This window comes from Fusarium redolens (assembly GCF_020744475.1).
Source record: "Fusarium redolens strain MPI-CAGE-AT-0023 chromosome Unknown BKA55scaffold_11, whole genome shotgun sequence".
In the NCBI taxonomy this organism is placed as follows: Eukaryota; Fungi; Ascomycota; class Sordariomycetes; order Hypocreales; family Nectriaceae; genus Fusarium; species Fusarium redolens.
The window spans coordinates 355,874-381,434 of NW_025763674.1; the positions used below are offsets into that span (position 1 = coordinate 355,874).

At 48.3% G+C, this 25,561-nt stretch overlaps 12 protein-coding genes across 12 annotated transcripts; 7 read left to right on the forward strand and 5 right to left on the reverse strand.

Annotated features, from left to right (window-relative positions):
• The first annotated feature begins 228 nt into the window (after positions 1-228).
• On the forward strand, positions 229-1,032 carry BKA55DRAFT_573143 (uncharacterized protein). The gene has a single exon (XM_046193189.1). It carries the CDS (start codon positions 393-395, stop codon positions 825-827), a length of 435 nt encoding a protein of 144 aa, XP_046047349.1. The 5' UTR covers positions 229-392; the 3' UTR covers positions 828-1,032.
• Positions 1,033-1,127: 95 nt separating this feature from the next.
• On the reverse strand, positions 1,128-2,018 carry BKA55DRAFT_691940 (uncharacterized protein; the record flags this gene model as incomplete). Its single annotated transcript, XM_046199694.1, has 2 exons — positions 1,128-1,720; positions 1,778-2,018. The coding sequence occupies 2 exons, from the start codon at positions 2,016-2,018 to the stop codon at positions 1,128-1,130; spliced, it is 834 nt and encodes a 277-aa protein (XP_046047350.1).
• A 962-nt stretch (positions 2,019-2,980) lies between these two features.
• On the reverse strand, positions 2,981-4,954 carry BKA55DRAFT_573145 (FAD binding domain-containing protein). Its single transcript, XM_046193190.1, has one exon. The coding sequence runs from the start codon at positions 4,843-4,845 to the stop codon at positions 3,109-3,111; it is 1,737 nt and encodes a 578-aa protein (XP_046047351.1). The 5' UTR covers positions 4,846-4,954; the 3' UTR covers positions 2,981-3,108.
• Positions 4,955-5,212: 258 nt separating this feature from the next.
• Positions 5,213-6,505, reverse strand: BKA55DRAFT_516649 (nucleotide-diphospho-sugar transferase; the record flags this gene model as incomplete). Its single annotated transcript, XM_046188104.1, has 1 exon — positions 5,213-6,505. The coding sequence occupies one exon, from the start codon at positions 6,503-6,505 to the stop codon at positions 5,213-5,215; it is 1,293 nt and encodes a 430-aa protein (XP_046047352.1).
• Positions 6,506-7,295: 790 nt separating this feature from the next.
• On the forward strand, positions 7,296-9,299 carry BKA55DRAFT_573148 (acyltransferase 3). Its single transcript, XM_046193191.1, has one exon. The coding sequence runs from the start codon at positions 7,711-7,713 to the stop codon at positions 9,214-9,216; it is 1,506 nt and encodes a 501-aa protein (XP_046047353.1). The 5' UTR covers positions 7,296-7,710; the 3' UTR covers positions 9,217-9,299.
• A 394-nt stretch (positions 9,300-9,693) lies between these two features.
• BKA55DRAFT_573149 (uncharacterized protein) lies at positions 9,694-11,523 on the forward strand. Its single transcript, XM_046193192.1, has one exon. It carries the CDS (start codon positions 10,011-10,013, stop codon positions 11,400-11,402), a length of 1,392 nt encoding a protein of 463 aa, XP_046047354.1. The 5' UTR covers positions 9,694-10,010; the 3' UTR covers positions 11,403-11,523.
• Positions 11,524-11,538: 15 nt separating this feature from the next.
• Positions 11,539-12,794, reverse strand: BKA55DRAFT_646958 (tryptophan synthase beta subunit-like PLP-dependent enzyme). The gene is made up of 2 exons (XM_046197220.1): positions 12,387-12,794; positions 11,539-12,339 (listed from the first exon to the last, which is right to left on the reverse strand). The coding sequence occupies exons 1-2, from the start codon at positions 12,684-12,686 to the stop codon at positions 11,617-11,619; spliced, it is 1,023 nt and encodes a 340-aa protein (XP_046047355.1). The 5' UTR covers positions 12,687-12,794; the 3' UTR covers positions 11,539-11,616.
• An 825-nt stretch (positions 12,795-13,619) lies between these two features.
• Positions 13,620-17,418, forward strand: BKA55DRAFT_76304 (uncharacterized protein). Its single transcript, XM_046201618.1, has 4 exons — positions 13,620-14,252; positions 14,308-15,190; positions 15,248-16,713; positions 16,768-17,418. The coding sequence occupies exons 1-4, from the start codon at positions 13,998-14,000 to the stop codon at positions 17,395-17,397; spliced, it is 3,234 nt and encodes a 1,077-aa protein (XP_046047356.1). The 5' UTR covers positions 13,620-13,997; the 3' UTR covers positions 17,398-17,418.
• A 20-nt stretch (positions 17,419-17,438) lies between these two features.
• On the reverse strand, positions 17,439-18,259 carry BKA55DRAFT_595342 (uncharacterized protein; the record flags this gene model as incomplete). Its single annotated transcript, XM_046195789.1, has 2 exons — positions 17,439-17,948; positions 17,981-18,259. The coding sequence occupies 2 exons, from the start codon at positions 18,257-18,259 to the stop codon at positions 17,439-17,441; spliced, it is 789 nt and encodes a 262-aa protein (XP_046047357.1).
• A 1,299-nt stretch (positions 18,260-19,558) lies between these two features.
• Positions 19,559-20,923, forward strand: BKA55DRAFT_595343 (fungal-specific transcription factor domain-containing protein; the record flags this gene model as incomplete). Its single annotated transcript, XM_046195790.1, has 2 exons — positions 19,559-20,175; positions 20,230-20,923. 2 exons carry the CDS (start codon positions 19,559-19,561, stop codon positions 20,921-20,923), a joined length of 1,311 nt encoding a protein of 436 aa, XP_046047358.1.
• Positions 20,924-22,039: 1,116 nt separating this feature from the next.
• Positions 22,040-23,773, forward strand: BKA55DRAFT_691949 (major facilitator superfamily domain-containing protein; the record flags this gene model as incomplete). Its single annotated transcript, XM_046199695.1, has 1 exon — positions 22,040-23,773. The coding sequence occupies one exon, from the start codon at positions 22,040-22,042 to the stop codon at positions 23,771-23,773; it is 1,734 nt and encodes a 577-aa protein (XP_046047359.1).
• A 965-nt stretch (positions 23,774-24,738) lies between these two features.
• On the forward strand, positions 24,739-25,135 carry BKA55DRAFT_541054 (uncharacterized protein; the record flags this gene model as incomplete). The annotated part of the gene is made up of 2 exons (XM_046190334.1): positions 24,739-24,935; positions 24,988-25,135. 2 exons carry the CDS (start codon positions 24,739-24,741, stop codon positions 25,133-25,135), a joined length of 345 nt encoding a protein of 114 aa, XP_046047360.1.
• Between the last annotated feature and the right edge of the window lie 426 nt (positions 25,136-25,561).

The window sequence follows — 25,561 nt, forward strand, 5'->3', positions numbered from 1 at the left end:
CTCACGACAGTTTGCTACGGATCAAAAACATGCCGGTTTTGCATCTAACAAGAAACTCGGCTGTCATGCAATTACTATTCATATTCGGTTTCGTCCTCGCAACAGGCAGCAACTGGCTATTACCTTGTTGTCATTGGATCATGAACGCCACTGAGTTTAGTTTAGTGTTGTTTTAACTTCGAATAAGCGCCACGGTGACGATTGACGAAGCTTCACCAGTAGTCTTGGTCCAAAAGCGCCTCAGCTTACCAAGTCTGAAAAGCAGGGCTGAAGCTCAACATGTACAAAGAAGGGCGAGCTCCCGTTGAATCAGCAAGTCAAAGAACCGTTTTCTCACAATTATTTTATCAGCTCTTAAACCTCGTAGCTGCCATTTTGAGCACGCAGATATCATGCCTCGATATATGATCCTGATCAAAGCTTCTCCAGAAGCTGAAAACCCAACTTCCACTGGCCCCGAGATCTTCGAAGAAATGACAACCTTCAACGAAGAGCTTCATGCGGCTGGCGTTCTTCTCTCAGCCGATGGTCTCAGCCCAACCAAAGATGGCTACCGTGTTACATACTCCAAGGATGGTCTTGCACAGGTCACCAAGGGTCCTTTTGACGTTGAGAAGGAAGAGCATGTTTGTGGCTGGTGGATTCTTAAGACAACAGATGGTGAGGAAGCTGTTGGCTGGGCGAAGAAGATCCCTTTCAAGGAGGGTGAGGTTACTGTCAGGAAAATTGCGGAGTTGGATGACTTTGGGGATAGTGTGACGGATGATGTGAGGGAGAGGGAGAAGAAACTCGCCAAGGATCTGGAGAAGAGCAATGAATCAAAGTAAGAAAGGGATGTCAGGCTATCCTTGCCACAAGTTTTTGTGAGCATTGACATTGATTCCTCACTTTGGAGTGAGGCATCATGCTGAAGGTTGCTTACATGTCACAGTCGCTACTGGTCATCACTCGTTGTTGCTCCAATGAAATGAGGATATTGATAATAAAATTCTTGGTATTGAAATGGGTAATTAAGAAACATATAACCGGTTGATTCAATCAACTCCATGCTTTGCTATACAACATCTTAAAACCTTTTTACCCTTAGGTTATTCGCAATCCCCCTCTACATCCATCTTATCCATGAACTAAGGCGCCTCGTGAAGACCACCAGGTCCCTGGTATCCGTTCTGTGATGGGTGAGTCCATGGCTGACCAGCCATTTCAGCCGGAGCCTGCTGCGTAGGGGGTTTGTAGTACTCCTGCACAGGCTGGTTCTGCGCACCAGCAGGCATCTCACTAGGCGGCGCGTATCCTCCAGCAGTAGCACCTTTACCCTTTCGGAAATGTCTCCAGAGAAGAAAGCCAGCACCGGCGAGCAGGGCAATGCCGCCAATTGTCGCGCCGACCGCCACGCCGGCTACAGCACCAGTGGAGAGACCTCCATCATCTTTGTTGGAGGAAGTGTCTGTTGTTGTCTCGGTCGCAGCTTCGGTCGTTGTTGTCTTAGAGAGACCGGCAGTTGATGAAGGAATTGGGGAGGCAGTTGTTGGAGCAAGGGAAGCAGATGTCGTCTCGTCCTTGGGAACGGTAACGTTGAACGCAGCTGAGACGGCGACCATATCGTTTGTGCCGGATTTAAAGAGGGCGTAGTGGAAAACAGCGTCTCGGTTGTCACCAACTTCTAAAGAGAAACCGTTAAAGTTGACTGTCCAGATATAACTTGTCGATGTTGTGTTTTCTAGCCATCAGATGTTAGTTGACAAGAATCTCGGTGAGTGTACGCGCGCGCGCCTACCTTTGAGTTGTACGAAGTACTGAGTACCGCCGCCAGCGGGAGGATAATCCTGCCAGAGCAACAGGTTGGTCTCTTCAAGATCCGTGTTCCATTCCACGTTCATACTATCATCGACATCGTAAGTTGGGTTATTCTTCCATCCCGAAGAACCAGATCCTCCAGGGGTAATAAAACTGGTGTCAGCAGCGACTTTGCCGGCAAAGCTGCCCAGCAGTACGGTGAAGGGTAAGATAGCGAGCATTATGTCGTTAACGAGCTTCCCTCAAAGAATATCAGAACTTCAGCCTCACGGTCTTGAAGAAGAGGCTGTCACGAGTTATTGTTGGTCACCCAGTCTCAGCAGACCAAGACGATAAAAGAAGAAGAGAAAAAAACAGTAGAAGGGGAGACACCACGCTCAGTTGCTCAGTCTCTGTTTCATCACTCAGCCCCGATGGGCGAAGATCCATGTCTTAGCGTTGAAGGGGAAATTTTGGGGGCCGGGGTGTTGTCCAGTGAGATGGTGAGATTATAGGTAGGAGTTCCGCTTTCTTACACTCGAGACCACTAGTTCGGATCCTTCTGATACCAAAATTAATCTAATGGCGTGGATTAGGAGCGGATTTATAAGAGACTCCGACTGAGGCTGCACTGACGGGAAATTGAGGTCGCGTTAGTGGCGATAGCACGGATATGTCAAGATACTCGATAAACTAAGTTCTCGGGTCAACGAGTTTAGCCTCTAACCAAGTCTCCCCTGTATAGATGTGTTTATACTGTAATTACATCTCATCTTCACGTTTAAATCTTAAAATCAACCGTATTGTATAATAATAAACAATCACCGCCATTGAGGGATAATTTTACCAAGCCACGCGATCCAAGCTAGCCAGGCCCAAGTTCAAGTTTAGACGCCTGATGATCCCGTCAGCCTTAGCCATGGATATCCATGGGTGCAAACGCCACTCCGAGGCTTGGCTTCGGGTAGGGCCATGCCGGCCGTTATTGTTTCAGCCAGAGAATCAGATGTTGACTACCCTGAGGCGATAGAAAAGAGGACGAGAACTATGGAATGTAATAAGGGTACTCAATTGATCCTTACGTGTTTAATGCAACACTGTTGCATTCGTAAATAAAATGCTTACAGCATCACGACAGCTGTTCTGTTCCTTGCAGAAGAATGAAACGCTGATCTCACGGCATGTGCATATCGGGGCAACCATCTTTGGCAACATAAAGGATTGTCATATCGTCTTACTCATATCAGATCTTATATCAACGTCAAACGTATCTCTACTAGCAACATGCGCTAAAAATCAAGTCAAACCAAGAAAAACCTTCCGATCACGAGCTCAGAGTCGAGAGTTCACCTTCTTCAGCTCTCCCCCATCGGAATCATTCTCACCCAGCATCTCGCGAACAAGAGCCCTTCCAGCCGCCCGTCCCGAGAAGATACATCCTCCAACAAACGTTCCCTCAAGAGAATTATACCCATGAACGCCTCCACCGCCAAAGCCCGCAACTTCACCAGCTGCGTATAATCCTGGGAAAGGTGTACCATCTGCTCGCATGACATTGCTATCCAGATTCGTCTCAATACCGCCCAATGTCTTGCGCGTAAGAATATTCATCTGCACAGCGATCAACGGGCCATGGGCCTTATCGAGCAGTCTATGAGGCGGGGCAACTCTGCTTCGACGATCAGGCCAGTATGTTCGCGCATTGTTGATAAGCATTGCTTGCGCGTCCTTCGAGTATGGGTTGTCGAACTGGCTGTCTCTTGTTTCGACGACCTCTTTGATAGCATCGAATTCCAGTAGAGGACCGTTGCGCTTCTTGGCGAGTTCGTTCATACCAACTACTAAATCTTCCAGGTTATCACGGACGACGAAGTCCTTGCCGTGCTTTTGAAAGTTCTGAACTGGGACAGTGCCTTTCTTGCCGAAGATTCGAGTGAGGAGCAACCAGATGCTCTTATTCGTGATATCGGGATTCTGCTCTGAGCCAGAGAGGGCGAATTCTCGAGCGATGATGCTCTGGTCGAGGATGAACCATGTGTAGTCATACCCTGTGCTGCAGATATACTTCAACGTCGCAAGGGTATCAGAACCTGGGTAGAGGAATGGTGGCAGTCGCTTGCCAGTTGCATCGAGCCAGAGAGATGAAGGGGCAGGCAGGACTCGAATACCGTGATCTGGCCAGATGGGGTTCCAGTTCTGAAGACCCTCGGTATAATGCCACATTCGGTCGCGGTTGATAACATTCGCGCCGGCATCTTCGGATATAGCGATCATGCGTCCATCAACATGGTGAGGAACACCAATGACAAAGCTCTCTGGGACTTTAGGACCTAATCTGTCAACGGGCCATGCAGCCTTGACAGCATCGACATTTCCGCCAATACCGCCTGAAGAAACGACAACTGCTGAGCCGTAAATTTCAAACTTGTCCTTTTCGACTCGGTTCGACTTGACGCCACGGGCAGCATCATCGTCTTCCAGAATCGTGCCTCGCACTCCGACAGCACGTCCGTTGTCGTCGATGATCAGTTCATCAACCCTGTGTCTGAACTTGAAGGTGACGATGCCCTTTTCTGCAGCTTTCTTGACAGGGTCTGCAAAGACCTTGACAACCTCTGGTCCTGTACCCCAGCTAACATGGAACCTTGGAACAGAATTTCCATGACCATCTGCAGTACCATCACCTCTTTCAGCCCATCCAACATTCATCAAAAAGCCGAGGCCTCTCGCCCTGACATAATCCTCCATCTCATCGGTGGCAAAGTCCACGAACGCTCTGGCCCACTTACGCGGCCAGTAGTCGTCCTGTTCACGATCAAACCTCGCTGAGCCCATCCAATCTCTGTACGCCAGCTCCTTCGAGTCTTTAATTCCCATTCTTCGCTGATACGAGGAATCGACCATGAACAGACCACCCAGGGACCAAAAAGCTTGTCCGCCAATGTTGTTTTCATTTTCTTGATCGACCAACAGAACGGGGACTTTACGCTCTGAAAGTTCAAAAGCTGCGACGAGGCCAGCCAGGCCAGCGCCGACGATGATGACGGGTTGTTTCTCTTGAGAAGCCATGATAAAATTGAGAGATTATGTTTTTGAAAAGAGAAAGAAGAGGCGCAGACGCGCAGAATATGAATACGGAGGTTCGGGACGCGCGGGGTTGGATCAGCCTGAATAGAGTTGGGAGACCCTAGTCAATGCCTCGGTTCATAGAACATGCGCCAAGCCACAGTAGCAGATGCAAGGAATGCAAGACTTGAAGATAGACACGGCACTTCACACGGGATACAATAATTGGATAATGGCCTGATCAGACGGTTATAAAGTTTACTTGGTTTCATTCATCAATTACGCGTATATACGATCTCAGGTATCCGGGTTCCGAAATTCAAACTCAACGCCGATCACCAGAGCACTTCTAAATATCAATCTCTTGGGCTCATAGACCAAGATCAGGCTTCTTGGCCTGCTCGATCTTTAACTTCTTTTCTTCCTCCGAGAGCTTGTCCCACTCAGCGACGTTCTCGTCCCAGAGCCTCACGCACTCTACGTTCCAGTTGCAGTCTTCGACCTGGCCGTATGCTGGGTGACGATAGCGAGGATGCTTGCTAGGCCAGTTGGAAGCGTGATAGTGATGCTTTACCAAAGCTCCACGAGAGTCGTGGTTACCGGAGTCGGAGTGGCCTTGTCCTGCACAGAAAGCCTCGACGTTGAGAACAAGAACTCGACCGACGACTCTGGATTCATCCAGGTTATGGAATAGATCCCATGTGACCTTTCCACCACGATGATTCTTGCGCATTTGCTCCAGCAAAGCTCCTGTAAAAGCTGAAGGACCAGTGCCGCTGATGACTTGGTCAAAGGTAAGCTCGATGTCTCCAAGAGCAACCTTTTGCTTCTTTGCCTCAGCCTTGAGCCAGACCATGATATGCTCGATAAGGTGGAGCATGACTGGTTGGTGAGGCTTTGCAATGATAGTCCATTGGCAGAAAGACTTTGACTTCTTGCCTAGGATTGGGTGATCGCTGAACTCAGGCTGATCAATCTCGACACCAACAATCAAGTCAATGTCATGTTCGTCGTATCGCTCGGGTATAAAACGATGCACAGGCCTCAGCGCTTCGACGTCAATGTCTGCGTAGACACCTCCTTGAGCATACATGATCATGTATCTCAATAGATCAGCCTTGATAATATGCAAGTTGATACTCTTGTAAAATCTGACAATATCCGGTCGATTTATCGCACTCCCCGCACCAAAGTGCTCCTCCACAAACGCAAGCTCATTGTCGTCTGTGAGAACTTCATATCGCATTCCAGGGTTCTTATTAACCCACGTCCTTGAAGTAATCAAGTCACGATCCTCAAAGTTTAATGGATCGACTTTCCACGTTTGCCAGATCTTTTGTGGAAACGTGCTAAAGCGTGATGGTGTTGATACAATCTCCTTTTCTTTCCGGAACACGCCGAGGGGGCTGGGTATAGAGTAGAAGATGTCGAAGTTAAGGATGATGAAGAGGACGATGACACATGCCATGTATAGTGGTATACATCTTTGCATCTGGGCTGGGACTTTGTTTCTGAACTTTGCTGTTGAGGCTGCTAGAGTTGGCGAGCCCAATGGAGTGCCCATCTTTGTATCGTAGCTGTCGGTCTTTGTAACGGTCCACTCAACGGTGGTAGGAGGGATACGAAGATTAGACGGGATATTTCGACGAGGGCCACTCGCCATGACCAGTAGACGTATTCACAGGCAAGAAGCTTCTCTGCAGACAAAGCAGAACAGACACTGAACGAGGGGAGAAAAAAGAGTTATCTGCAGATGGAAAATGCAACATGCAGCTGAGCCCTAGAACCCTTAAGTGGAACTCGACGTAACCAAGCTTTTACCAAGAAAAGAACTACGGACCTTTACAAGACGAGAGAGACGTTTTCTTATCAAATTACCGTCTTGCAGCTGCGGAAGAGGACCGAAGAAGGATTGTGGAGAGAGAACCCATGGATGATCCCATGTGATTGTTGTGCATCTCGGCAGGGGTCGAGTAGAGAACTTCCAGGAAAGGCAGCTCCTCCGTGGGATGGGGGGGATCGTGGAGGTGGGTTGAAGCGGCCTGGGGTACGAGGCCGTGCTTCTGGGGGATGGCATGGGGCATGGGGTAATTAACTGGCCGAGTTGGTGATGCATCAGAAAGGGAGTTGTTGGTTGTGAAGTGCTGTCTTGATCTTCAGCTATACCAGTAGCGAAACACTCTAAGAATAGGTCGCACGTGTGTATAAGCTGTAATTGGCAGTATCAAGATCATCATACCACAGACATTGTGGCTTTAACGTGCCTTGCAGAAGTCTAATGTCAAGCCACCCATAGAATCCGTTCTGATACTAGGCATACAACTCCCGTCTTGGCTTGTGATCCGGGGAACGAGCCTCGGATATAACCCCTGTCTCCAATCCCTGCACGCGAACCATTCCCTTATCATACGAGCCTCCCACCCCAACCCATGGATTCTCATCCATTGTTGGTTGAGCTAATTACTCACTGTGGCTGCCGAATTTCCGTTGGTTGCTGTCCTAAAGGCGCTTTTACGGAAGGATTCTGTAACGCTGGCCCCCATGTTACATCACCGCGGTGCAACGTCATGAGAGCGAAGATATGCCTCCATCGAGATGATGATTTTCTTTTCACGCCGTTGGTCTCCGCACACCAAAAGTTCCAATCCCTGCTTCGTGATAATTACCCCATCTTCAAGGGCCTTGTTTTTTTGTTTTTGTCATATTTTTACACATGCTTTCCTCGGCTTGTGATCCTTAGTTGGGGCTTTTCTCCGAATCGCATATCGGGAGTTGCGGAGTACATCAGGTCCCTCGTCTTCATCAATTGAACAGACAACAATCTTGAGTTGTCAAGGTCTCTGTTCCAAAGCCTCAAACCATTTCAAAATGTCGCCTCGAACAAGTGGTCTTCTCGATAGCGACGACTGGGATGAAGTCAAGACGGACTCAAGCTCAGACTGGACACTTGCAAAGTCCTACTCATCCTGGAAACCAGCGGCTGCAGGCGGCAAATTAAAACACATCATCAATACCATCAGAGCTGCCATTCGCGCCAGAACACGACCTCTAGAGAACCTCCGCCCAACCGCTTACTTGGACGGTCTTCGTGGTTTCGCAGCTCTTCTCGTGTACTTCCACCATCATGAACTTTGGGTGCACGACGTCGTGGGCCAGAACGCCATCCTCGAAAATGCTTTCGGCTATGGAGGAAAGCATTACTTTGCATCATTTCCCTTCATACGGCATTTCTTCACAGGCGGTCATTACGCAGTATCGACATTCTTCATCATCTCAGGCTATGTTCTATCGCTGAAGCCAATGGGACTCATCCAGTCTGGAGAGCATGCGCAATTGGGCGATGTCATAGCATCTTCGCTCTTCAGGCGCTGGATTCGCCTCTATCTCCCCCTCATCATGTCTATGCTCGTCTACATCACATTATTACACATGTTTGGTGTCTGGGTGCGAATTATGACACAGCAAAAGACCTGGTACGACGAACTTTGGGCTTTTTACTATGAGTTCAAGAACTTTAGTTTCGTCTTCAAAGAAGGTGGTGAGCCCTGGCTGACGTATAATCGTCACTTATGGTCTATCCCCATTGAGTTCAAGGGCTCCGTCGTTATCTTTACAGCACAGATGGCATTTTCTCGATGCTCAAAGAATGCTCGTCTTTGGTGTGAGGCGGGTTTGATCTTCTACTTTATGTACATCGCAGATGGCTCATTCTACTCCATGTTTACGGCTGGTATGCTTCTTTGCGATTTGGACCTTCTCGCCAGCAAGGGCGACCTTCCCCGTTGGATGGCACGCCTGGAACCTGCCAAGGAGTTTATCTTTTACCATCTCCTGATATTCAGCTTGTTCCTTGGTGGAGTACCATCTGAGAACCGGAATGTCGAGCAGCTTGCCAAGAACAGGGGTTTCTACTACCTATCATGGTTCAAGCCTCAAGCTGTGTTTGACTACAAATGGTTCTACCTCTTCTACGCAGCTGTCTTTCTAGTTGCCTCCATCCCTCGAATCTTCTGGCTGAAGAGCTTCTTTGAGACGAGATTCTGCCAGTGGCTTGGACGTATCTCGTTCGCTCTATATCTTGTCCACGGTCCAGTGCTATGGACTATTGGTGAGAGACTCTACGTGGCAGCGGGATGGCAGAACGAAGAGATCATGAAAAACATTCCCCATTGGGCAAACAAGCTCGCCCTGCCAATGTCTGGACCCTTGGGATTGGAGATCTCATTTCTCCTCCCTCAGCTGATCCTCGTGCCCTTGACGTTCGGGCTAGCTGACGTTGTGACGAGGTTTATCGACACGCCCAGCGTTAAGTTTGCAGCGTGGTTCTATAAGAAGGCGTTAGGAGATCCAATTAGCAAGCAGGCCAAAGCGTAGTATAGATCTTGATGCAGAATGAAATCAAGCTTAATTCTTTTCGGTAACATCACATGTGTCATTGCTATGCTAGTCTCAGCTCTGCCACCGTTAGATCTGAGGATATCTACCCTCAGACCTCTGTGCCAGATCGATCTGGGGATAATGCCGCATGCTCTTTTTGCTTGTGATTCTCGGCTCACCGCCAAGTGATGGAGGGTCACCTGCATGAGATTGCCGTTGAAGATGGCAATGGCTTCGTATTACCAAGCCATGTCAGGAACCCCAACCTCTTCTCATTACGCTAATCCCCGCTCCCGCGACTAAGATCTGCACACCTCCACGATCAGAAAAGAACGTCCCCTGTTCAGGAACATGCGCCGTCGACTAGTGCAATGTCACCCCGCAAAAGTACCTCAGCAGCCTCGGCATGCATATGAAAAATGTGTCGACGTCGAATTGCGGCGACATTGAATGTCACAACCTGCCAGGTTTTCCCCGTAAACTTATCTTCAGCTGCGTAGGGTCCTTGAATTATCATTGGCCTTTCAGTAAAAGCCAATTGCCGTGGCGGCATGAATATCACCATCTCCAGACTCCGCATCTCCCGCGTGAATAATCTCTCAGCTCCTCTTACGATGCCCCTGTCCACGGAGTGTGGTTCAAATAAGGATTAGTTAAATGGCGTACGGCGCAGTCACAGTCACAACCAGAGCTGCATTGTTATCGTTCAAGGGCTTCACCGGACCCCGCCTGCGTCAAACTCCATTCTCCGACACATTCGCTCCTTTACGACGTGCATTGAATGCTTCAAGATGCTCGTCCGAGATTCTCGAAAGCTGGTGCTATTCGTGATACCAGTCTTTCTTCTTGTTGTCTTTGCTCTCAAGCTTTATCTTGATCCATCATCTTTTCCTGCTCATGTTCAAGGATGGGTTCCATCACAGCTGAAGAAGTCGCCTGCGGAGGAACAAGAACTCTTGGCTGACGAAGAACCATCCATAACAAAAGCGTCACCAGTTCAATCGACACCGGCTGCCAAGACAGACGTCCCAGAGGATAAACCTTTCGGCGAGGGTATCATTCCTCAAGATGTCAGCGCAACGCACATTGAAGTCTTCTCATTGTCTACCAAAGACAAGAAGTTCTTCGAGATTGACTTCCGGGAATTCACTGCTCTCAACCCCAACCTCATCCCCCATCCTACCCTGGAAAACACATGGATCGTCGTCGCTCAATGGCTTCAAGAAGGCGGTAACTCACTCTGGTTTGCTGAGCTTGTTTGCAATGCTGCATTCAAAGACGGTGTCCTTCGATGTCTTCACTCACCAACTACTCTCCCCGTTACTGCAACTGTAGGAGGAGACAAATGTCAAGGTGACATGGCATATTTCCATATGAACATGGGTCCGCACGATGCACGCGTGTTCTTTGGCCCTGATAAGCCTTACGCGACGTATGGCTCAAACTCTATATTCACCTGCTTTGGCCAGTTCGTTCAGGATTTCCGCACACTAACGGGCTGGTCGGGCGATATGGAAAACCTGGGTGAGTTCAGAGTTGGCACCGAACTTCAAAGACCACTGCCATGGCATCTTGTTGAGAAGAATTGGTTCCTCTTCTGGGATTCTAACGGTAATATGTATACCCATTACGACATCCAGCCAAAGAGAGTGTTTGCTCAAATGAATCCCGATGGCTCAGCCGGTCCTGATCTTGCACCAGCCGCGGCAGGAGACGAGCAATGTCTGGCCAAATATCTCCCTAAACTCCAAACCGACCTCGAGTCTATTCACCAAACCACCAATTCCCTCAAAGTCACCATGTGTCGTCGAGACGAACCCTCTTGTGTTCCTGACGACAGCAACACTTTCATCATGGTGATATACCAGCATAAGTCCTATTTCAACTACCATAGCGTTTACGAACCATATGTCATGCTATTCAAGCAACAGGCTCCTTTTGAAATCCATGCTATGTCTCGAAAGCCAATTTGGATTCATGGCAGAAAGAGGTATCCCGAGAAGGAGACTTCAGACATGTTTTATGTAACGTCTATGAGTTGGAAGAGTCGTGAACAGAAGTATCATGGATTCATTGGTGACGAATTATTCCTAGGCTTTGGCGTTGAGGACGTGAGAACGGGCGGAATTGATATACGGGCAGAGGATCTATTGAAAGACATGGGGTTGTGTTTCGAGGGATAGATGGATATCACTGTATGAATGTATTTAGAGTAGTGGCAAGAAGGCTGAATAATGTTAATGAATTTTAATGGCTTTAGATCTCGTGAATGAGTGGAATCTCTTGTGATAGATTAGATCATGGGTTACTCTGTTAGATAATGATTTAACAACGTTGAGTATGATTAACTAGAAGTTTCTATCTCGATTGTCTCTATAACGCTTCCACTTGAGCTGGCTATCTTAACTGTGGATAAGCTCCAAGAACCGCCTGTCCTCCTGTATGAACAAAGAGAACATCCTTGCCACGAAGTCCGCCACTCTTCGCCGTATGAAGCAGTCCATTAAAAGCCTTACCCGTATAAACAGGATCCGTCAAGATACCCTCCACTCTTGCCAGCTCCTTCATTCCATCAGCGGTGCTTTCATTCACCTGCCCATACCCTTCCCCGATATAAGAAGTATCGATATCGAAATCGTCTTCCGTGATCTCATCCGGAGACACGCCAATTTTTGACGCTGCGTTCTTTGCTATACTCAACACCTTTTCAACAACATCCTCTCTCTTCGGATACAAAACCGAAAATCCAATAAGATGTTTCTTCGACCCTTTGATCCCCTCTTTTTGCGCCAGTTTGAGCCCTGCGAGTATACCTCCCAGCGTGGAACAAGAACCCGCAACAAGGGTGATGACGTCAAATGTGACGCCGAGCTTTGTTTCCTGCTCAAGAAGCTCAAATGCCCAGCGTGCGTAACCCAAACCACCAAGAGGATGTGTACTCGCGCCAGCGGGAATTGAATAAGGCTTTTGCCCACGTTCTTTGAGAATTTGGATAGCAGTCTCCTCGCTTGTGTCCGGGGAGAAGGTCTCGGCACCTAGAATTGAGTTTGCTTGGATGTTGCCCAAATACTTGTACTCAGCATCTTCGGAAGCAACACGATTGGCCGGATAGAGAGCAACCTTTCTAAACAGTTAGAATTTTTCAAGAGGCGGGGTTTTCAATGCACCTTGAGACCAAGTCGAGCCGCAGCAGCAGAAGTTTGGCACATATGGTTCGACTGGAGTCCGCCCGTGGTCACAAGAGTATCAGCACCTTGTGCAAGGGCATCCGCTAGGACGTACTCCAGCTTGCGAACTTTATTGCCGGCAAAAGCAAGACCTGAGTTGCGGTCCTCTCGAGCTATCCATAAGTTCGCACCCCCATCTATAGATGAGCTGAGGCGCGATAATCGCTCGATGTCCGAGGGTCGGTCGAAGAGCAACTGGACCCGAGGAATCTCGGCGAATGGTGACGGGAGCTTGACCATGATGATGTTTTCTTGTGTGGAGCAAGATCAAGGAATAGTAGTTTAGATTAATTTCTAATTTTTTGGGTTTGGTAAAGTCGAAGGGCAAAGAGAAGTGCTAAGATAAATACAGGGAGAAGTTCAAAGGGCGTAAATCTGACATTGAGCGCATTATTAAGCAGTATTGGCTGCGCTTATGTCAATCAGGGTAGCAATCATGGATAAGTGACCTTCGTCACTGCATCACGTATGTGAAGCGAAAACTATGACTGTGGTAGTACAAAAACTTCCGGTATGAGCTTCTTCTTATTAACTGACGACAAAAATAGCTCATTGATAGATCAAATCTTGTATGACAACTAACGAGTGCCTCACTGCATGTAACACATGTGATACTACGGCTTCAAACCAAATATTTTAGGAACTATCTTGGCAAGAATTCAGAAAGTGTGACTTATAATATTACACAGTGATTGTGAAAGTCATTAGGAACAGAATCCTTGGGATATTCTCGCTATTAGGTCGTGATCTCGCTGGAATAATGATAGACCAACGATGGGATAATGGAGCTTCATAACCTATACCCGAACTCACTTATATGACTCCAAAAGACCAAGAGTCACAGGAATTAATAAGAAATGGAGATTGCCCACTTTTCATCGAATTTCTGACTCAAGAGGCAGAAATAGCCATGAATTCGAGATAACGTGAATAAGGATAAACGAACACAGCTCTTGGCGAATCTCCATCAACCGCTGTCAAATACCGCTTTAGGTAATTCACAGCGCATCTCGATGGATCTCTGGCCGAGGAAACATTGGCTGACCAATGACGTTGATAGCGTATACGCTAATGCATTGGAGTCTTGGCTCACTATTACAGTTTAGACTCGTTATAAGCGTAAATATTCCCGCCAGCCAATCTCGAATCGTTTTCTGCCACTATGACTCTTGACACGACATCAAATCGGGCATTTAAGACTTAGAACCGGAATATTAAGACTTAAAATCGGTAGATCTACAGTTTGATCCGGGTGGTGGAACTTTCGGGGCCCGTGGAGGCCAAGACAAAGCCCCGTTTCTGTCATGAAATTTGCTACGACTGGACGGTTGACGAAGCTGCCAGAAAGACAACGGCCAAAGTTGCTTCGGTTGGTCTAGTCGTGAGGGCTGCACCGTTTCTTGGCTTTCTCCACAAGGTGCGATTGATGAAAGTCGCCATGTCAACCTCAAAGTATATAAGGTCAGGCTGCCTGGCCAAGGACTTGAGAATGGAATCCCTCTGGTTACGCTTCTCGTCTCAAGTTATCACTCTCCTTCAATAGCGGCGACAATGTCTCCCAAATCAACTCCCCCAGACATGGAGCATCATGTTTCTGGTCAATCCAACAAGCCGCTGTCGCGCCCAGCGCATGCTTTACCAGCTGATACAGTCATTCAAGAACTCAACACGACCCCGGCTACTGGATTGAGTGCTTCTGAGGCATCGCAACGACTTGTCGAGTATGGTCCCAATGATCTTGGCGAAGAAGAGGGCGTGAAGCCCATCAAGATCTTCATTGAGCAGATCTGCAACTGCATGACCTTGGTAATGCTGATACTCTCCGACATGAGATTATTTATCGATGACTAACATGCATAAGGTTCTCATTCTAGCCCTTGCAGCAAGTTTCGGTATACAAGCTTGGATCGAAGGCGGTGCTCTTGCTCTCATCATCCTCCTCAACATCGTCATAGGTTTCTTCCAAGACCTACAAGCCGCTCGAACCGTCCACTCTCTCAAGTCTCTCAGTCTCCCAACGGCAAATGTATTCCGCGATGGGAAGACGATCACAATCCAGACGAGCGAAATCATACCGGGCGACATTATCGATCTTAAGATGGGCGACTCTGTCCCCGCTGATATCCGTCTCTTCGAAGTTTCCAACTTCGAGACAAACGAGGCATTGCTCACGGGAGAGTCGCTTCCTGTGCGCAAGAATCCTACGATGCAGTTCGATGATGATACTGGACCCGGCGATCGTCTCAACGTCTGCTACAGCTCTACTATTGTCACTAAGGGTCGTGGTAGAGGTGTTGTGTTTGCTACTGGGGCTTACACCGAGATAGGCGCTATTGCAGCTGCTCTAAAAGACACTGGACGAAAGAGGCGGGAAGTTAAGCGAGACGAGAACGGCAAAGCATCATTTGTATCTCATCTCACAAAATGGTTGCTTACAACTTACGATGTTATTGGAGAGTTTCTGGGCGTTAACGTTGGGACTCCCCTGCAGAGGAAGCTATCGCAACTATTCCTCTACGTCTTCGGCTTTGCAATCGTCTGCGCCATCATTGTACTTGCAGCGAACAAATTCGACCCACGGAAAGATGTTATCATCTACGCTGTTGCTACAGCCGTGGGAACACTACCTGTTTCTTTGATCTTGGTCTTGACTATAACTATGGCAGCTGGAACGAAGCAGATGGTGAGCCGTAAGGTTGTTGTGAGGAATATGCAGAGTTTAGAAGCACTTGGAGGAGTCACCAGTAAGTCTTATGTGTTTTTATGGCGGCGATGACTATAGGAGCTAACGAGTGAACTAGACATCTGCTCTGACAAGACAGGCACACTGACCCAAGGCAAGATGGTAGTAAGAATGGCATGGCTTCCAGGACATGGTACTTACTCAGTGGAATCGACAAACGAGCCCTACAACCCCCAAGCTGGCGACATCAACTTTGTTCCTGTACAGCCTACAGATCTACCAGCACAAGGCGAAGAAGAAAAGTCACACACCATCAACCCTCAAGATGAGCCTGCTACCAACGAAGCACTCAAGCATTACCTGGACATAGCTTCCCTCGCCAACCTCGCAGTCGTGGAGAAAGGACACAGGGAAGATGGTCCAGAAGAATGGCTTGTACAAGGTGATCCTACGGAGATAGCCATTCAAGTCTTCGTTACTCGTTTTAACTGGAACCGCATGTCCTTATCTTCTGGTCAGAATCCGCGATGGAAGCAACTCGCTGAATTTCCTTTCGACTCAGAGGTTAAGAAGATGTCGGTAGTGTTCCAAGACACTCTTTCTAATGAGACGCATATCTTCACCAAAGGCGCAGTCGAGCGGGTTCTCAGCAGCTGTGTATCAATGGAAGAGTCTGGCAGAATTCAGCCTCTCGATGAACCAGCAAAGCAAACCATTCTGGCCAATATGGAGGCATTTGCCCGTCTTGGCCTTCGAGTTCTCGCCCTCGCTGGTCGATCTCCCGTCACTGGTCTCCCCGAAGATCTCTCATCAGCCATCGACAGATCCGAGTTTGAGAAGGATCTGGTATTCTGCGGACTTATCGGCATCTACGATCCTCCACGCCCCGAAACTCGCGATAGTGTGCAGATGTGCCAGAAAGCTGGGATCAGCGTGCACATGCTGACTGGCGACCATCCCGAAACTGCACGAGCCATCGCCGCTGAAGTCGCCATCATCCCGTCCCCTGAACGAATGAGGATGGTCAGGAGGGATATCGCCGAGACGATGGTTATGGCAGCTCATGATTTCGACCACCTTTCAGATGCCGATCTTGACGCTATGCCGGAGTTGCCGCTTGTTGTAGCCCGTTGCTCTCCGACTACGAAGGTTCGGATGATCGAGGCTTTGCACCGCCGTGGTCGCTACGTTGCCATGACTGGTGATGGAGTCAATGACAGTCCTAGCTTGAAGCACGCTGACGTCGGTATTGCGATGGGTCTCAACGGTTCGGATGTCGCAAAGGAGTCTTCTGATATTATCCTGACCGACGATAACTTCGCTTCTATCCTTAATGCCATTGAAGAGGGTCGCCGGATTTTTGACAATATTCAGAAGTTCATCCTTCATGTCTTGGCCGCTAACGTCGCTTTCGTCATCTGTCTTCTGGTAGGATTGTCTTTCAAAGATGACAACGGTGTTTCTATCTTTGTCTTGACACCGGTTGAGATTATTTGGATGTTGCTTGTTGCTGGAGCGTTTACTGAGACTGGCCTTGGATTCGAGCAAGCGAGTCCTGATATCCTTCGTCGGCCACCTCACAGTGTAAGTCAAAATTTCACCTGATTTCCACGTTCCTGTCACTAACGCACTCGATAGCTCAAGTACGGTGTTTTCACCCCGGAGTTCCTAGTTGACCTCGTGGTCTATGGTATCCTCATGCTCATCAGTATCCTCGGTTCTTCAGTTATCGTCCTCTACGGCTTCAACGATCAAGGCTTAGGACATGACTGTAACAGCGAATATTCTGCCTCCTGCAAAACAGTCTTTACCGCCAGATCAACAGCCTTCACCACCATGACATGGGACTTTCTACTCTTCGCTTGGCAACTCGTTGACTTCCGTCGCTCATTCTTTGCTGAGATCTTCGAAAAGGGTGGCAGTTTCAAGGCCTGGACGAAGCGTCTTTGGAAGAATCCCTTCCTCTTCTGGTCCGTTACTATGAGCACCGTTCTCATCCCACCAACACTCTATATCCCTGTCATCAACCATGTTGTCTTTATGCATAGTCCCATTACTTGGGAATGGGCTGTTATATTCATTGCGGTTGGCGTTTTCTTTGCCGGAGCAGAGGGCTATAAATGGGCTAAACGAGTTTATTTCCGGCGCACAGTGGCGAAGGAGTTTCGAAAGGATATTACTGATGTTGAGCTTTATGCTTTTGGCCGATATATGGATGGCTCTGAGGATGGTAGCGAGTCGAATTGCGATGTTGGTAAGAAGTGTTAGGCATTCACATATAGAGAGCATTTACAGAGAAGCGAGATTGTTTATTCTTCTACAACATACTCCCCACCTAGGAAAGATGTGTCCTCGAGACAGGCTTTGAGACCCTTTATCTCTTCTTCAAGTTCCTCAGGTGAACATCCTTGCTTAGCTGTCTCCAGATCAACTATGATGATATCCTGGCCATCGCGAACCAGAAAATTGAACTTGTTTGTATCACCAATCTTAATACCGAGTCTATGTAGCTTCTTCAGAGCCTTTTCGCATCCCTCAATGTCCATTGGCTCCGCGGGCCTTGCACCCTCAATGAACTCCGTGACAAATCCAATGACTCGTCCATCTTTGCCTTCCGTGACGTGACCAAGAAATTTGGGGCTAACCTTGCTGTTTTGAAGCCATTGATAAGCTGCAGCCTCAGCCTCGACATAGTCAATCTCCCAGGGCCAAACAGCAAATTTGACAAGCGCAGGCTTGCCACCATTGATGTTAGGGTGTGTTGAAACGTGGACACGCTGTCTCAATCGCTCTCGTTGGGTAAATTCCAGGTCATTGAACTTCAGCGATATTGCACTCCAGGGAACTGCACGATCTCAGTCTTAACGAATGAAGGTTCCCCTGTAGCGGGGTCTCGAGCAACATGCCCATTATTCCAGTCTCCAGCAGGGAATTGAGGGAATAGGTTGCCAAGAAGGATGGGCTCGAAAGCGCGGCCTTCATGATCGTTGAGAAATGTGCCTGGCGCCGTGATAACGTATTTTACGAGGCTTCCATCGACAAGAAAACGATAATCGCTCTGGACAATGTCGTCTCCATCGAGGAGGCATGCAAGCATTCTCACATTGGAGTTTTTCTGTACCTTCTCCATTATTAGAATCAGTGTAGAGGTTGGCGACAAGGCAGTGAAGGAAGTTGGTTTGAGTGTTGGTTCAGAGCAACATGGTGCATCACTTGAGCCAATCAACTGGCTTGTCAATCGCAGTTGGTCTTTGCATAGACATAACTGACTTGAGGCATCCCCTCAAAGATAGAAATTTTCGTGTTTCACAAAGACAGTTTCTGTCTCATAATCGCAACCCATGACAGAGAATCACATGCGTTCAGACAGGACAAAAAAGGTCTGTTAATAAGGCCCTCACACAACGAATTATAACTGATTTGCAACTGTTGCGTTGTGATTTTACGCATCTGCATATCTAGTGTATCTCAAGTAGTTGCAAATTGATAGCTCTGGACAGATATGAGATATGATATCTATCTTTAGACTTTCGATAGTTCCCTTTATCTCGTGTCGAACTCTCTTCAAGCAAGTGAATTTATCCTATTTGGCAGGTGTTTAAATCAAAGCCTCCCTCAGCTGATGATGATAGCATGCGGAGGTACGCGGCTCTAGCTGATCTAGGTATAGACTGTTCCAGACCCTCCCCGTGGCTATGCCTGGCATTGCTCCGCTTAAGCCGAGATTGCCGCCTCGAAATCGAGGCACCAACTCATGAACCTCGATTCTTTGACGTTCCCCAGCCTGGGCTTCGGAATTAACAAAATCAACCAAACATCTTACAAACCAAGTGCCAGGATCCCAGGATCAACAGAAGTCTATCCATTTCTACCATCAAGGAGACCCTACCCACGACGTGCCATTGTTTTTGTCTCACTCATCTACTTTTCTCGCTAATCGCCCTTGTTTCTGGTTATCTTAATAAGCAAGAAGGCAAGGCTACAATTTGAGGCCTCAATCTCTCTCATCTCACGTATTTTATCCGATGTCAACTTCGCCCCCCGACAGCGACAGTATCTCATCAACCACCATCCAAGTAGCCAAGAAAGCCTGTCACAGCTGTCGCCGTGCGAGACTTCGCTGCGATAGGTCTATCCCGCACTGCACCAAATGCGCTTCCAGGGGGGTTGAATGCCTAGGCTATGGCCGCCTATTTCTATGGACTGGCTCAGTAGCCACGCGCGGGAAATTGGCCGGGCAGAGTTCTAGTGCCTCCGTGTGTCGTTTACCCAAACAAGGTGAATCGGACATGACTGTTGATGTGCCATCCGATGTTCAATCTTCCGATATGCAAATGGGATCCTTCGATACTCAAGGCTTTGAGCCAGGTGCATGGGGCTTAGTGTCGCCTCAGGAAAATCAACTCTTTGTCCCGAACAAAACTAAGCCATGGTCCCCTCCTTCACCCCCTTCACCAACATCATCAAACTCTCCGTGGACACTGGTCGATCCATTATTTCAGGACATGACACATTCCCAGAGATGGTATTTGAATTATTGTATGACTTCTCAAGACATTGGTCTTTCATGATGCTGACCCTCAACTCAGATTCAACTCGAGTTAGCCTGGATCTCGTTGGTGATGATCAAACCAACGGTAGCAGGAACCCGTATCTAAACCTTTTGCAACTCACAAATGAGCATTCCTTTCTACAACAAATTATCATCGCAGTTTCTGCATCTCATATGTGCAATTTATCAAGATCATGGCTAGGCCCTAACTCATATGAAAGAGAAGAGGCACCAAAAAAGTTGCTCATGGACGCTCTCGTCGCCAAACAAAAAGGACTACAAATGATGCCAGATGCGTTACGGAATATTGACACCATTGGAGCCGATGTGATTCTTGCAACTGTTTTGTTTCTTATCAACTCAGAGCTCATCGAGTCTGGTTGGCAAAGCTGGCGGCCTCATCTCGAAGGTGCGAAGAAGCTTTTGAATATGATAGAACCATATACTGGTTCCGACACAACTCTGAGAGACTATATCGTTGCGGACTGTTACGTGTAAGTGGAGATACTATGATTCAAGGCTGACTCGATGCTAACTGACTCATGTAGGTATTGCACATTGAGCTTATCTTTCAACCCATCACAACCAGGCACCCAAGCAGCTTCATTTGCACCAAGTCAAGTCAAAGCAACATTATCACGAACCAACAACTCTTTTTTCTGTTGCCCACCTGAAGTTCTCGACATCCTCCGTGAGACAGCACAACTTTTGCATGCCGAAGCTCAAGGGAACGTCTCCAGCAATGAAGCGCTTATCGAATTCACGAACCTACTAGACCGCGTACAACGCCTCGACGTTCTCAAATGGGCAAAGGACAGAATGCCAGATGCCAGTAAAGCCGCTCTATGGAGCAGCGCTCGAACTGGTTCCGCGCACAGACTGGCAACATGCCTCTACATCATCCAAGCAGCTCCCGCACTACGAGCCAGGATGCCAGACCAAGTTTGCAAAACCCTCATCCAGGATCTTTACGAGACGCTCCTACCACAGCCTGACGAAGACCCAAACTTCAAAGCCACAGGCTGGCCCACCTTTATTTATGGAACAACGGCAACGACTCCGGAGAGCCGGGCGTGGGTTATGGATCGATTAAAGGCGGTAGCGCAAATCAACCCGTGGGGATTCTTATACTCTGCAATTGATACGTTGCAGATTTTGTGGAAGCATGAGAATGGGGATGATGGATGTATGAATTGGTTGCAGAAACTCAAGGATTTGAACATGGACTTCTTGATGGTTTAGGTTCGGCACTGAGATGGGATCATGGAAAACAGGACATTTTGATACCACAGCAACGATGTATGGCAACTATTTATGAGAGCGATGCAGATATGTTTGACATGACATTTCCGCAAGGCACTTTATCCCATGAATGAAAATTTTAACAGAAACCTTGAATCATGTTGCTGGCTTGATAAGCTGTTAGGCTCCAGTAATCCTTGCCCTTGACCTGGCTTTTGGAAGGCTTGGACCATGCGTTTTTTTTTTCTTCATGGCTAGAAAAGGGGAAGCATGCGGTTGCATCATGATCGCGATATTGGACCGAGCTGTCGAGTTCAATAAGGGGCAAGTAAAAGTTCTATGGAGTGAACTTAATGGTAAATCTCATTTCGTTGTTACCGTTGAGTGTTGTACCCCGTATCTTAAGACGGAAGTCGGCCGGTGACTAATCAGTCGGCCGAGCCTATTTGTCAATTGCTGCAGCAGTGGACATTTTTCGCGAACAGACAGTACCAGCAACGTCAACCTCAACTTGTCTGAACGTTTTATTGTGTGCGTTGCATCGCTTCAATTATACTCAGAATACTACTCTTCAAACTGACAGTGATCGCCGAACCTCTTCGGGGAAGACCGTTGACAAAAAAGATGGCAACTTACCCCAGGGATCATCCGTCCAATACCAGCGCAAAACACGCACGCGACCTTATCTCTCCATCACGGAAGTGGTGTGCCGTCTTCCACACCATGACATCAACAGCTTAAACCCGTTCAATTCTACCCAGCCAAACGTACCACAAATTGTCAGACGCACTGCCCTTTGTGGAATCGCTCCGGTTTCCCCATTGCGGCCCGACAAGGGAATGAACCTTCTGGTGGGGGACTGGTCCGAAAGATATGGATCCTTGGGCATAATATAAAAAATTTCCTCCCCTCCTCCTCTTTATGCGATCGCTACTCTGTTCTAACTTGCTAGGAAATCACCATCACATACAAACAATGTCTTGCTGACTCTCGATCGATATCCTGCATACCCATACCTACCCTCCTTAACGCGTGTGAATGCGGCTCCAAGGAGCCGTTTGCTCCAAGACGACTTAACAAGACCCCACTACCAAGTACCACTGCAAATCGACGCGGATGGCCGTTCCGTCTGCTCGCGATCTCGATGAAGTCCTCCCGGGCACACGACGTCTCTTCACCGACGAACACGCCAGCGTCGCCTCCGGCGATGCCAGTATCGAAAAGCACGGCGATGTCATCCTCGTTCCCTCTCCGACGAAGTCTCCCAATGATCCATTGAACTGGAGTCTTGCGCGCAAGACCTGGCACTCGTTTCTCGTGTGCTACATTGTCGCCTTGACTGCCGCTACGTCCAATGTCGCCGGCGCTGCGAGCGTAGGTGTCAATGAGCAATACGGGATTAGCTACGATGTCTTCAATACAGGTGCTGGTGTGCTCTTTGTCGCGATCGGATACTGGACGCTTCTCAGTTCGCCTGCGACGCATCTTTACGGACGACGAATTCTATACTTGGTAGGAACGGTATGGGGTCTCATTGGCAACATTTGGTTCGGCCATTTGAAGAACACGAGCGACACGATTTGGTCCCAGCTCTTTGTCGGGGCGTCCGAGTCTGTCGCTGAGGCAGTTGTGCAGCTGTCTCTGCTGGACATTTGGTTCGAGCACCAGAATGGTACTTCGCTGGGTATGTATACCCTTGCCACTACGGTCGGAACCTATGTTGGTCCTTTGATCGGAGGCCATTTGGCAGAGAATGTTGGGTGGCGCTGGATTGGCCACATGGGCGCAATTGCCTCTGGCTTTACCCTTGTCCTCTTTTACTTCGGTCTTGAGGAGACGGCTTTTGAGCGCAATCGCTACCTCAATCTCCATCAGGCTGATGAGCGCGACGCTAGTCGTGGTAACGTCGAGGGCATTCCTGCGCCTACTGGCGACCATGTCATTACCAAGGATGCCGAGGAGAAGAACCTTTCGCCCCCAGTAGACGAAGAGGCGGCGATCACTCAAACCGCATCTGCTGTGCGACGAGAGGAGGTTGAGCGCAATAGACTCGAGGCCTCGTTCGCGCGCAAGAAGTCTTACTGGCAGCGCATTGCTCTTATCACACCAGCGTCCAATCTGCGCGGATTAGGGTTGACGCAGTATGTTCACCGCCTGTGGCATACGATGCGCATCTTTTCCTTTCCCGCAGTCTGGTTCGCTGGTCTGCAGTGGGGAATGCAGAACATTGCATTGTCCTTCTACCTCACCGTTGAGGAAGATTACTGGGTGAACGAGCCGTACAACTACAGTGACTCTGCTGTCGCCAACATGAACATTCCGTGTCTGATTGGAAGTGTCATTGGCTGTTTCTACGGCGGATACTGCAGCGACAAGTTCATTCTCTGGAAGGCCAAGCGCAACAACGGCATCATGGAGGCTGAGTTCCGTCTTTACCTCATGGCTCTCTGCGTGATCATCTTCCCCTTGGGTATGTGGCTATTCGGTATCGGATCAGCGCATGGCTGGGACTGGCCTGTTCCCTACGTCGCGCTGGGCTTCATTGGCTTCGGCTACGGTTGCGCTGGTGATCTAAGCATCACGTACCTGGCCGACAGCTATCCCGACATGGTTCTAGAGGGCATGGTTGGTGTCGCCGTCATCAACAACACCCTCGCTACCATCTTCACATTCGTGTGCAGCTACTGGATTGATACCGGTCTGCAGAACACCTTCATTGAGCTTGGTGTTCTTAGCTTTGTCATTATCATGTCGTCGCTGCCCATGGCTATTTGGGGCAAGGCGTCGCGCCGCTGGACACTGGAGCGGTATGCCAACTTCTTGCGTATCCGCGATGGCATGGATGGCTGAAAGGAGGATAGGTATTATTCCTTTTCCTTGGATAGACCAAGTGGTCTGAATTGACAGATTGTATTTATGATGAGAGGCAAGGTTGGCTAATAGTTCAAGCTTACTGCGACTGTAATAGAGCTTGGTCTCGGATGCTTGACTGAAGTGAAGCACCATTATTTATGTTGTCCAGATATTTTTCTATCTATGATTAATAAGTATTTACCCTGTTTTATGAACTTTTCGGCTCAAACGTCGATGTGCTGTTGCCCAACAACTCCGTGATGTCAGTCTCCCTGTTGATTGCATATGCCCCCCTCGCCGCAGAAGCAATATCTCGCCAAGCACCCCCTGACAGTGACTCAACCCTATCCTATTATCCCATTCTCCGTGAAGCCTTCCCCCATTCAGTATCTCAGCTCCTCTTATCAAGACCCTTAATCCAGCTAAATTCCCAATCCGGAACTCATAGACCAAGACTTTAAATAGTCTCCCCCCTTATTTTCCACTTCTATTGCCGAAACTATCACGGGGCCCAACAAACACTGTAAAAGACCGTTCAACTTTACCTCTAATGGACATGTGCTTGTGATTAGTGCGATCTAGATCGCGTCGTTAACAGCTCATACCCCTTTGACGGTTGAGTCTGTGGCGTTTAGGGTCTGGCTAGGAGCTGCCAACGGTGCGCTACTTGAAGACAACATGGGTAAACGATGGATGATGGCGATAAACTCGTGGCGCTAGGTGTTCTTTTTATTAAAACCGTTGGACTTTTTTTTTTTATCGGTGTGATAAGGGGTTTCAGGGGAAGGTTATGTTCAGAGCGGAGTTGGGATTCAGCTGAGGTGAAGAAGTCGTGTATAAAGGGCACCTTAATATCCCGTATCCTCATCATTTCCAGTACATTCTTCACTCAATTCTACCAGAAAACGCTCAACGAAGCCTTTGAACTTACTCTTTGACGAAATTAACCCAATATCTTCACCATGAAGTTCACTCTCATCACCGCTCTCATCGTCCCTGTCCTGGCCATCAACATCCCCAAGGAACTTCAAGAGCGTAGCGGATGCGGTGATAACTGCGCCCGAGCCGTTGTCCCTGGCTTCCGTGGCCCTGCCGTTGTTGCTTCTTACAAGGCTGAGTGTGACGCTTATCTTCAGGTCACTACTACTCCTGATGCAAGGTAAGCCACAAGTACTCAACCCTCATTGTGACCTTTGACTAATGAGTTCTAGCACTGTTTATGTTACCAAGTCTATTCCTACCTATGCTAGCGCTTGCTCTGGGGAGCCTCGCTATCTTACTGCTTGTTCGTGTGCGGGTGCTTCTGTTGTTACTGTTGCGGCGCCTACTCCCACCGTTACCAGGGTTGTCTTTGTTTAGAATTAATCCCTGCATACCGGTTTTCTTGGATCACAAATAGGGAGTAGAGAGGGAGCTCGACAATTAGTACTATGTGGGTACGAGATAGTCTGTACTAAACTTTTGAATACAACCTTTCGCAAACCTTTACTGGATACTCTAGCCTCAGATCTTAAGATACATGTTCATAGTTCTGGCCCTCTCTCATGTTGACGGGTATGCCCAGTCATTCATCCTCGCAGCCTATGTGATTGACCTCTGTTAAAACACTAGAATCCAAAGCCGGGATGACCAACTGTTTGGAAAGTTCCCCATAATATGATCGCTATCTTAACTATCTGGGATTCCTAACTAGGTGGTCCGGGAGTTGCGGGCTTAGTCAGTGTAGCGGTCAACCTTATCCACCAACTGACTCGATTAGTGAGGGGGTATAAATTTCAAGATACA

Excerpts from the sequence above, each read along its gene's own strand:
- BKA55DRAFT_573143 (XM_046193189.1), top strand. The coding sequence starts at position 393 with ATGCCTCGATATATGATCCTGATCAAAGCTTCTCCAGAAGCTGAAAAC.
- BKA55DRAFT_573145 (XM_046193190.1), bottom strand. The coding sequence starts at position 4,845 with ATGGCTTCTCAAGAGAAACAACCCGTCATCATCGTCGGCGCTGGCCTG.
- BKA55DRAFT_573148 (XM_046193191.1), top strand. The coding sequence starts at position 7,711 with ATGTCGCCTCGAACAAGTGGTCTTCTCGATAGCGACGACTGGGATGAA.
- BKA55DRAFT_573149 (XM_046193192.1), top strand. The coding sequence starts at position 10,011 with ATGCTCGTCCGAGATTCTCGAAAGCTGGTGCTATTCGTGATACCAGTC.
- BKA55DRAFT_646958 (XM_046197220.1), bottom strand. The coding sequence starts at position 12,686 with ATGGTCAAGCTCCCGTCACCATTCGCCGAGATTCCTCGGGTCCAGTTG. Across the intron at positions 12,340-12,386 it reads CGGCTCGACTTGGTCTCAAG|GTTGCTCTCTATCCGGCCAA; the intron begins GTGCATTGAAAA and ends CTGTTTAGAAAG.
- BKA55DRAFT_76304 (XM_046201618.1), top strand. The coding sequence starts at position 13,998 with ATGTCTCCCAAATCAACTCCCCCAGACATGGAGCATCATGTTTCTGGT. Across the intron at positions 14,253-14,307 it reads TCTGCAACTGCATGACCTTG|GTTCTCATTCTAGCCCTTGC; the intron begins GTAATGCTGATA and ends AACATGCATAAG. Across the intron at positions 16,714-16,767 it reads TTCGTCGGCCACCTCACAGT|CTCAAGTACGGTGTTTTCAC; the intron begins GTAAGTCAAAAT and ends CGCACTCGATAG.